The following is a 10,717-nucleotide window of genomic DNA, read 5'->3' on the forward strand; positions in this document are numbered from 1 at the left end:
CTAATCCTAGTAGCTTTTGATCTTGAACTTCACTAAGAATTTCTCACTAACTATGACCTTGTGGTCATCTTGCACCCAAGTAATATGATATGGGCATGGGTGTTGTTAACCATTTTAGCCCCCTCCTAAAATTCCAATGTTGTTAGTCCCGTGAGGTGCCCCAGGTGACGACCATGTTTCATCTTCCTTAAATTATTCATTTTATGCCATGCAAGTGTATAATTATTTTAATCCTTCACATTGAATGAAAGATTTCAAGTTGTGATGATGTGATTCCCCTTCATCACCTTGTTGCTCTGGTTTGTGACTTAATCGTCATATGAGTTGTGAAGGTGTGAAAGCAAACATACACAAAATCTAAAGGATTCATCTACGATTATGAATCTTGGTTGCAAGGTTGTGAAGGTCAAAGGCATTGACATTTATTATTCTCCATCATCAGATCTCATTATATCAAAGATTGTCATTTTCTCGCTTTTCAAAGATATGCGAAGTTAACTAAAGTGGGAATATGAGCATTCACCATGTGGACATAGTGGGATCATACTTACTTACGAGCCACAAAAGGAAATGTGCTAGGGTAGGTTGTCAAAATGGCAGCGTCTGATTGGTTGAGGGTGCTGACTATGACAAAGGATTTTCAGTTTCATATTGTTCACCAGATCTCAGTCAATCAATGGTTGTCGTGTTCCTACTTTTTGAAGATGCATAAAGTTTATCCAAAATGGGAAAGTGATTAGAGGATGCGTGTCTTGGTGGGGCTGATTGTTATGAGACCCTCATTGCATCATCACAAGGTTAGGAGGTAGTTAAATGTTAATCAGTTTTGAAGGAGTGTCTTTTTGATAAATGTAGACAAGCTTGAATAGATATCACTCCTTGATAAGCTTTAGAGTTTTAACTTGTGACGATGCGAAAGCTAACCACAACAGTCCATTTTAGTGTTTTTGCATCATCATGAGAAGTCAGGGTTAACCTAGAGTCAAGGTGGTGAGGTTGCAAAATACATTGATTCACACTATCGCAGGAGGTTCAGAGAAAACTCTAGTTTAGGCTATGAAGTGGCAAATGTCTTTATTCACTCATTCGCAGGGTTAAGGCTACGATTAAGAACTTAAGTCATGATGGTGAGATGATAGTCAATTTGAAGGTTAGTCATAGTGTCTCACACATTTCATGTTAACCTAAGTGGTGGAGAGGCACCTAAATTTCAAGAGAATAAGGAGGTTTAGAGTCCTTAAGTTACATATTGAATTAATGTATTCCATTTATAATGTATTTGAGTCTTTCAAGTCAAGATGTAAAGGCTAGAGAAGCCATTTGTAATTTAAGTTGTCAAAATTGTAAAAGGAGGGCTTAATATGATAAATAATGTCAAAATGTTTATTTAATAGGTGAATGGATCTATTTTTGTCCTTCTAAATTCATTTGAGTCATAATTTTGGTCTAAGTTGGGTTTATATGAAATTTGTAATGCAAAAGTGCATAAAGTTCATAAAATATTGTCAAAAACGTAAAAGAGCTAAAAGAATGTAATGGGTTGGTTTAGAAGGTGATTGAGAAGTTATAAAACACCAAAACTACTATAAAAGCATTGTATTGGTCGTTCCAAAAAGAGAGGAATGAATGAGAGGAAGAAGAGATCATTTTGAATCAATTGGTTTCTCAAGAAATTGTCATTTTGATTGGTGTTAACTATTTTTGTGTTGGTTCTAGGTCTAGTACGACCATTTACAGCTTGGAACCCATGTATGTTCTATAAACTTGAATAGTAGGATGAATAATCTTCTTTCTCTTTTTAGTTTGGAGCAATTTTGTTAAGTTTTGAAGAAGTTATGCTAGTTTTGGTAAAAGTGGTTATTTGCAGATTTGAGGATGCCCAACTATAGTTAGATTGAAATGTTTGGTACTGACACATTTGGATGGAACATAAATTATAGTTTTATTCATTGGAAAGATATGTGAACTAGAATTCATTTTCAATTGGTTTGAGATTTAGATATGTGTAAGTTATGATCATTTTAATGAAGACTGGTTTTTAAGGATCTCCGTTGAAGTTACAGATAATGATTTGTGCTTGTAGAATGATTTATGAATTGGGAGAATTAATGGCTTACATATTATGAAAATATATTCATAAAGGATAAATTTGAAATTGGTTTGGTTTCATTTGGAGTTTTTTTGAGGAAGTTATTAGATTCCCTAGGCAGGGTTACTGGTTTTACTTCTGATTTATGATAGAGAAAATGGGTCTACATCTAGAGACTATAACTTGTAATGGATTTATTATTTTTGGTTCAGCTTTGGATATGTTTTAGTATTTATAATGTGGAACAATTTTACCAAATGGTTTTGAAAGAAACATTACAGATTAAAAGTTATGAATAATGTAATCAGACATAGAAATCTGATTATGTGAATGAAGATGTTGTCTTAGTTGCCTAAATGTCAGGTTCTTTGTTGAAATCTTTAAGATGTTCTTTGTTCCTTGCGGGTGTACCAGTCTATTGTGAATCCCTTGAGTTGAACTAGGATTCCTTGAAGGTAAATACAGAGGGCTCTGCATCACTTGGGTATGTTGAGAATGAAGATAACTAGTAATAGGTTACAAGCAAGTAAATGAAGACAATTAGGTGACTATATGTTACTTGAGGCACCAATGGTCGCAAGTCAAAAAAGTCTTTTACCCTTCATAGGAATGAAGAAAATGAGTTATAGAGTCAATGTGAGAGAAGATTGGTACCTAATCAAGTGAGACTCAATCTATCCAAGTTAATAGCCACTTAGAGTCGAGGGTAGTTAGCACTGGTCACACTTGAAATTGTTGAATCTAGTGAAATGTTATCACACCTAATATTTGCAAGAGTGTTTGCTAGAGCATTACCTTTGTAGAGTGTATGAGAAAATGTCACTGAAGTGAATGATTCCATTCGAACCCAAGCACGGTGAAGAATATAGGCATTCTTCCAGCTATTTATTGACTTGTTTATACTTGCATTCAAAATAACCATCTTTGATGTGTAGACTCTCAATCTTTAGTTTCTTCGCCATAGATAATCCTTGGAGCAGAGCTTGAGCTTCAACCATGTTGTTTGTTCCATGTGGAATTGGTTATGCCAAAATTGTGATTATCTCCCCCTTATGATCTCTTAAACACGCCTCAATTCTATACATGTCAGGGCGACCACAAGAGCATCCATCAAAGTTCAGTTTAATGACATTTTCAACCAACAGAGAGCATTTCACACTCTTTCTATGCTTGACTGTCTGGAAGATAGGTCTGTTGAAAATGTTTGAAGGGGAGGGGAGACCCTCCCACGTGTTGGCAAGAATAATGTCCCAAGCCAAGATAACAAGGCATTCCGAAGTGTTTCTAACATGTGATGGAACCTCAACAACAAAAGATTCAATATTTTTTTAGGACCACATCTATTGGTGAAGAGACTTTCTTGAAAATACGTTTGTTTCTTTCCCACCAGATAGCCCATACAATTGTAGTAGGGTGCATATCCAAATGTACGAATAGAAAGAATGAGGAAATAAAATTGGCCAGCTTTGAAACATGTCCCATAATGTTGAAGGAAGAGGCATACAAATGTTGAGATTTTGGAGAATATGAGACCAACATTGTTGTGCAAATTCACACTATAGGAGAAGATGATTAGTAGATTCCAACGCTAAATTGCAAAGAACATATTGGAAGGGTTGCACAATGTTCAATTTGGAAAGTTTATCACTTGTTAAAATTCTTTGCTTCAGAGCTAACCAAGCGAAGCAAACAACTTTTAGAAGGATAGGGGCAAAGCAACTCAAATGATACTTACTTTTCCAAAATTTTCCTAAACATTATAATTGTAAAACAAATCTCATTCTGATTATATAACAATGTTTCCTTCAAAGTTGTACAAAACATAACAACATAAATTCTATTCATAGATAAAAATTACACTAACATAGACTTTGACCAACAAATCAATTTTTACATATTGATCACACATGACAAATGTTTTATATTTAAAATTTAATGTTAATTAGTTAAATCATTAAAATATCTTCAAAGCGTTTAAAATTTTCAGTAAGTTAACAATTATCAAAATCGTCATATCCAAAGTTGCCTATCCGCTGTTCCCTTGCACCTCCTATGGCGCAAGTGCTAGTATATCCTTCTATCAATGTCAGGGCATAGTTACCCATGACCAAATTTTCATGCTCATCATTGAATTCAAATTTCAAATTCCATGCTTGCTTTATTCACAAAAGACCCATGAACCCTACGCCTAGAGTCTAGACTCGTAGCCTTGCCAACCTTTTATGAACCAATGGCGACCTGTCGTCCTTGCCTACTTGCGCCATTTTTCTTTTTTCTTTTTGTCACATCGGTGGTGACTCATCGCATTGATGACTTATATCTACTATTGTTGTCCATCTATGACTTTCGGTGCTAACATGGGTGTGCTAGAGTGTATGCTAGTGAGTCTCATGACTGGTAACTTAATGCTTCTTTCTCCTTCTTCTTCCTTTGACTGGTTGTCACACAATTTGCCAATTAGATACTTTTAGCCATCAATGCCAACACAATATATTTTTTTCATTCTTCATGCCAAAGATGCATGTGGGGTTAACATAATTCACAAGTATGACCCAATCTAAAGCCTCATAACTTTAAAAATACTCCCATCTTAAAAACTTGAAATTCATCCAATTTTAATTTTTTACCATAACATCTTAATCAATTCAAAATTGACGTGATTCTTTCTTAAATATCTTAAAAGTATTCAAATCCTAAGAACTTAAAAGGCATCCCCTTTTAAGCATTAAACAATAGCACTTTATTGAAATTTGAACCTTGTTATCAAAAACAACAACCACAACTTTTCCATCACACCATACTCTTACCAACATCCTATTATATATATTTTTTAATAATTAATATTAAAAATTTTCCCAAAAAAAACCATATCATTTCTACATTTTAATTTCTCCATCTCAATTAGATAAATCTCAATTTACATCAACTAATTTCAACTTAAATAAACTAATTAAAATTTATCCTCGTTTTCCTTTCCAAGAGCAGCGTTGTTTTTCCCAGATAAACCCTTAAATCAGATCTCTGCCATTTGGCCGGCAACAGTAGACAAAACTTTGTTTTCCTCTACGGAAGCTGCAATAGTTAATTTCTGTAATCCGCTGGTTTTTGACTGTTCACTATTAAGTTTAATACAATATTAAAAGTTAGTTAAACTTAAAACAGCCCCAATCTGACTCCCTCGCCAGCTATTGCAAATTGATCGGTAAAGCAAATGGCTTCCTAAATTTCAAGCCATACTGTTGCATGTCTAAAATTTAAGCTAAAATGGCGCCTCTATTTGAGCAATTTCAAGAGCCGTTATTAAAATATACCGTTATGAAACACAAAAACCGAAGAAATTTGTGAAAATAATTACCCACTAATTACACTCGTATAAACCAGGATTAGACACGGCCAGACAGAAAGATCCACAGCCCATTTTTCCACATAAGTGTCTCTTACCTCCCCTTTTGTATGGATTATTATGCTGCCGGCCCATTACTAATTATCAATTCTTTAGCTACCTATCGAATTTTCTTGAAATCAGCTCTCTTCTGCACTCAAATGCTGTGAGTAGGCGTGAAATGTGATTGAAAGTATGAAAGTATAATGCTTTATCCCCAGAGTGAGAAGCTGTAAACCGACTGCAAGAGATCATTTATAGTACTTCTGATCTTCAAGCGATGGCTTGATTGATTTGTCCATCGTCGCAGATCTTCAATTTTCGTTGTCCGTCAATTGACAGTACAAAAATGTGTTGAAGCTAACGGTCGATGTGATGAGGATCCGAATTAATGAAATTGAATCATTTGGGTGTGTGCATATGGCCAGAAAACGAAGTGGGTATGTCGGTTTTCTTTAGACATTAGATCTGTCTACGCTCTTACAAAATCGCCGTTTTTGTTCACTGCAGTTCATCTGAAATTTATGAATCAGGAAGTTCTATTATTTTGAAGTCCGAGTTCGGAGGAACATTGATTGACTAATGGAGAACAATCAGTCTCTGTCGATGGATCGAAACTTCTTCAGAGAGAGCTTATGGAATGACGTCAAAGGATATGGCAGTGTTCAAGATTTTGGTAACTATCCTGCTTCGGCCTCTGGATGGGGTTCTGGACCTTCTTCACCATCTGTAGCATCTCAGACTGCTGGGCATGTAGATAAAGAATTGTACAAGAACTTAATTGAGATGATCCCTATTGTTGATTCTTTTATGGTATGCAATCTATCCGTTTCTTAACTTCATGCTTTAAAGTCCCAACATTCCAAGTCCTAAAACCTTTTGGCTTTTTGATGTACTAGAAGACTGAAATGTGCGGAATCACTATGGAACTTTTTTAAAAATTTGCTATGGAACCCTATGATATGGGTTAATTTTCTTTAGTTGTAATCCAGTTAGATACAGAAATGTGACTCTGCCAATATATGGAATGGCATTGATAATCCCCCTTTCTTGTTTTGAATTTTGTAGGAAAGCAGGGCAAACAAGTCTTATGCTCATCAAGGAACTCTGGTTTTTACCCCCAAACCCCCCAGGGATATGTCGTCCTCTCAAAAGGTAGAACACTGCATTTTGCTATTTTATGAGAGCTGTACCAGATATTGTGAGTTTATTTTCGGAGAGGCTGGATGAGATAAGGGGAATTTATATTTCACTTTGGCAATTAGGGACGGCAAATCTAAATGTTAAGAGGAATTGCTATTTGAATTTAGGTTTTTTCAAATATCTTTTTGTTGTTACAAAAATTAAAACATACTTCTGTCTTGGATGTTCTTCTTTCATACTGTTTGATTTTTTTTAACTAAGAGTGCTTGTCGCAGACATGGGGTTGTACATCTTATGTTCTAAGTTTTTCAAAAATTATCCTGTGCGAGGGGAACAGATAAAATACCGGAATGAATTGGAATTATTGGATTCTTTTCGCTCATGCTGTATTATCAGAATCCCATAATGAAATAAATTTGCTGGCTTTATCTTGTTTGAGTCTACTTTTAGATGTATATATGCTCTATGATCCAAAGTAACATGACTCAGTATGACCCGGCAAACCGAAATTACAAGTTGACATGTAGTAAAAAGAAAAGAAGAAAAATCTTGGTTATTATTCATTTTGGAAAACTGTCAAGATCTTTTGGGTTTTAGGCAGTTAACTAATTTTCCTCAAGCTGATACTCAATCAGGTAGGGAAATCGTTGTGTCGGGTCTATGGAAATATAGTCCACTCACCAAGATTATATTATATTCGATTGGCCAGTTTCTGTCCCCTGCTGTAGAATCTATCTAAAGCTGATAATTGATTTGAGTTCTCTAAGAGAACACCCAGAAACCTATTCAGTCTAGAAATTATTTGCCTACACCACTTATAGATAGTCTTATAAAACCTCAGGTTGTTCATAGATATTGAACTTTCTGTTAGCTCTTTCAAAACACCCAGAAACCTAGTCAGCCTTGCAATTATCTGCCCACTCCACTTGTAGATTGTCTTATAAAAACCTTAGCTTGTTTTTAGATTTGTTTTTTCCCTTTTCTATTTACTGTCTATTATAGAGTGCTTTTCAGTGTGAAAGCTAGTATTAGCATTCAAAGTTAATAGTATACGGGGAATACAATGGTTGCTTATCCAGATCAAATAAGGTTAAAGTTAGTGAAAAGCTTGAGCTGTCCTTAGTGTAAATACAATATCAATTTTTTGTGCAGACGCTGGAGAGGAAAGGGGTGAAGACCCCAGCGACAAGATGTGGCAAAAAGCAAAGAACACCAAAGGTAGGTGAAGTTGACAATTGCAAAAAAAATATCATGGAGAATGAAGATTACTTTGTTGATAAAGCACAGCCAGATTCGACAAGGTCATCTGCACCAGATAGGGAAAATCTAATTAATGGAAACAAGTATGAGCCCCTAATTAGTGAAAACAGCATAGAGCTACTTCGATTGCAAAGCCAGATTGAGGAATTGCAGAAAAAATTGGTAGAAAAGGAGGAGCTTCTGAAGTCTTCAGAAAGTTATGCCATTCAGATAGAAACGATGCAAGTCAAGCTCGAAGAACTTCAACAACAGAATCAAGAGAAGGATAGCTTGATCAAATCTGCACATCTTCAACTTTGTCATAAGAAGGTAACATGATTCTTCTTTGATAAGGCCCAGTTTTTGTTTAAATGAATTCACTCATTTATGAATCAGTTATTTCTGGAACTCAACTCTCACAGCATTCATCATTTTTAAATATACCTTATCTATATCTTTTGCATTAATGTATCACAATCATCTATCATCTGCATATAACAATGAATCTTTTTTATATTGAAGACCGTTTACAAACCTTGTGCTCATTTGAGCAACAACATGAGACTTATAAGCTTATTCAAGCTCCTTACGAGCAACCACACTAGAAACAACAATTGGAAGACCAAGAGTCACAACTCAGAATCCACCTTTTACAGCAAATGCAACCAATGGAAGACCAAGAGTCACCACTTAGAACTCCACAAAGATGTCCTTGAAATTTGAACCAGGATCTCCACAATGAGAACTCATGGCTTCAACCTAGCTAAACCCCTTGGACAACAATAAATCTTTTTCTAAGAAACGGCTCTTATAAATGCTATGAGCAGTTTTCAAGATGACAAAGTGTTCTGAGAGCAATTTCCTAGAAATAATTATGTATCTTTCTGTCAACTTGTTAATGTGTAATCCTAAAGCTTTGTTGATTGCCTCTTAGCAAATTTTTAGGAGACACAGAGATGAAATGTGCAACTATCTCTGCCCAAGAATCAAGATTTGTGTGATGAATGTTCATTTCTATTTGCATGAGTTGTAAAAGTTCTTGAGAGATATCCTCTCTGTTTGATAATTTGCGAATTGCAGAATGAGCTAGCAGATGTTAAGTCACTTTTGAGGAAGGCTGAAGAGGAATCACAGGCATCCAAGCAGAAGGCACAGAAGCTCCAGGGTGATCTAAATGGATTGCAAGGCCAGATTGCTGCTGTCGTTTCATTTTTTGAAATTCTTGAAGAGAAGTTCCCAGTCAATAAAACAGAAGAGGTTCACTCATATGAAGATCCAGATGTTGATCATAGCTTAATATCACATGATTCCCAACTTAATGGCCATCACAAGGTAAAATTTCAATGCATACATTCATCTTTATTTATTTATTTGGTATGATAAGAAAATTCCAAGCCAGTTGGAAAGTTTAAAATATCATTTTTTGACCCATGTTTTTTGGTTTGAGTTACCCCTATCTGGAGAGTGATATATGAGTTAGTTTGATTCACAGGAAGGGATAGAAGATGAAGAGTTTATGGCTTCCTATGAGGCAAACAAAACAGTGATGGAGGCTATGGACCAGGCAAGGAAAGGGTATTTAGAAGCTGTGATTGCCGCAAGGAAAGATCCATGTGAGAAGACTCTATCTGTAGCAGCAGATCTCAGGTTACAGTTACAGCAATTATTGCTGAAACCATCTTTGGAGAATATCATGAATGGTAATCTGTGAGAGAAAGCCTTTGTATTTCCAGTTGGCTAAGCAATTGACTTAGCTTCCACTATATCGGCTTCCATAGAGTCTAGAAGGTCAATATGAATAGCATAAGCTCCCCTCTAAATTAGATAGCATTGGCGATTGTTGAGGCTGATCGGCAAAGTATGGTAGTATTGATCAGGATGTGATTCAAAAGTTGTGATATATTAACTAGAAAATGGTCACATATGAGCATGGTGGTGTTGGGCATAAATGCTAATGGATGTTTTGGGGACCTGGTCCACTTATTTGATTGATTAAAAAGTTTTCCTTATGGTCTTTTTCCACTTATTGTAAAATTCAACTTGGGGAATGCTTGCTAGGAAGTATCATGCAAAGGCCATTGTAATCATCAGAATAACTTGGTCATAAACTGAAACAGCTTGCAAGCTGGATTATCTTATACTGAACAAGTTATCCACTGTCAATTTGAGGGCGCTTCCTTTGATTTGAACTTCTCATGCATTAGAAATCACAATGTTTGCAAACTATGAAGAACCCTTGTGTTCTGCTAAGCCAATACAATTTCCACTGAGAAGTTACAAGACGGTGACAGAAAGAAAGGAAGCACTACTATAATATGTAAAAATATATTTTGAAAATGGATGTGAGCTTAGCAACATAGTAACACTACAGTGATTACGCTGGCGCATAACTCGTTTGGTCCTGAATGATCCTTATATCGAAGGTTGGATGAGTTGAAACTACAGATATCAGTTGAAACTTGAGACACAATACTCCTTGAGCGCCATTTGATGTAATCCAAGTGAAAACCTCGAGAGCTTGAAATCTTTGTATTTAACTATAATTGTAATGTGCCTTGAACTGAATTTCTAAATCCTAGTTTGCAGGTCTCAATGTGTCAATTAATAAAGTGCCTTGTACTTGTTTTTGTATGAATGAAGCTCTATCATGTTTTTCTTTTTATAAAAGAAATATTGTACACCATACTCGTGGAGAAAGCTCCAAGTCTAAGCTAGATGAGGCCCTCATAAAATGAATTTTTTGAATGTGGAGTAACTATAAAAGCAGTAAACAAACTAACAAGAGTAATAAACATGACAGGTTGTATATCATGATCCTCAAATTGGGCTCTCACTAATTTGCAACTCTTGTCCATCAAAGCTGG

The 10,717-nt window shown here is 35.5% G+C and overlaps 1 protein-coding gene across 3 annotated transcripts; it reads left to right on the plus strand.

Moving 5' to 3' along the window:
* Positions 1-5,276: 5,276 nt before the first annotated feature.
* Positions 5,277-10,488, plus strand: LOC149569970 (protein MICROTUBULE BINDING PROTEIN 2C-like). Of its 3 annotated transcripts, none has more exons than XM_089822630.1 (6): positions 5,550-5,911; positions 6,005-6,284; positions 6,540-6,626; positions 7,767-8,183; positions 8,934-9,185; positions 9,346-10,488. In XM_089822630.1, the coding sequence occupies exons 2-6, from the start codon at positions 6,054-6,056 to the stop codon at positions 9,562-9,564; spliced, it is 1,206 nt and encodes a 401-aa protein (XP_089678756.1). In that variant the 5' UTR covers positions 5,550-5,911; positions 6,005-6,053; the 3' UTR covers positions 9,565-10,488. The 3 variants fall into 3 exon arrangements, with proteins under 3 accessions (XP_089678755.1, XP_089678756.1, XP_089678757.1); XM_089822631.1 differs by having other exon boundaries at positions 5,775-5,881; positions 5,982-6,284; XM_089822629.1 differs by having other exon boundaries at positions 5,277-6,284.
* The last annotated feature ends 229 nt before the right edge of the window (positions 10,489-10,717 follow it).

Source organism: Cupressus sempervirens, chromosome 3 (genome assembly GCF_028749045.1).
Source record: "Cupressus sempervirens isolate cs-2001-9-10 chromosome 3, ASM2874904v1, whole genome shotgun sequence".
Lineage (NCBI taxonomy): Eukaryota > Viridiplantae > Streptophyta > Pinopsida > Cupressales > Cupressaceae > Cupressus > Cupressus sempervirens.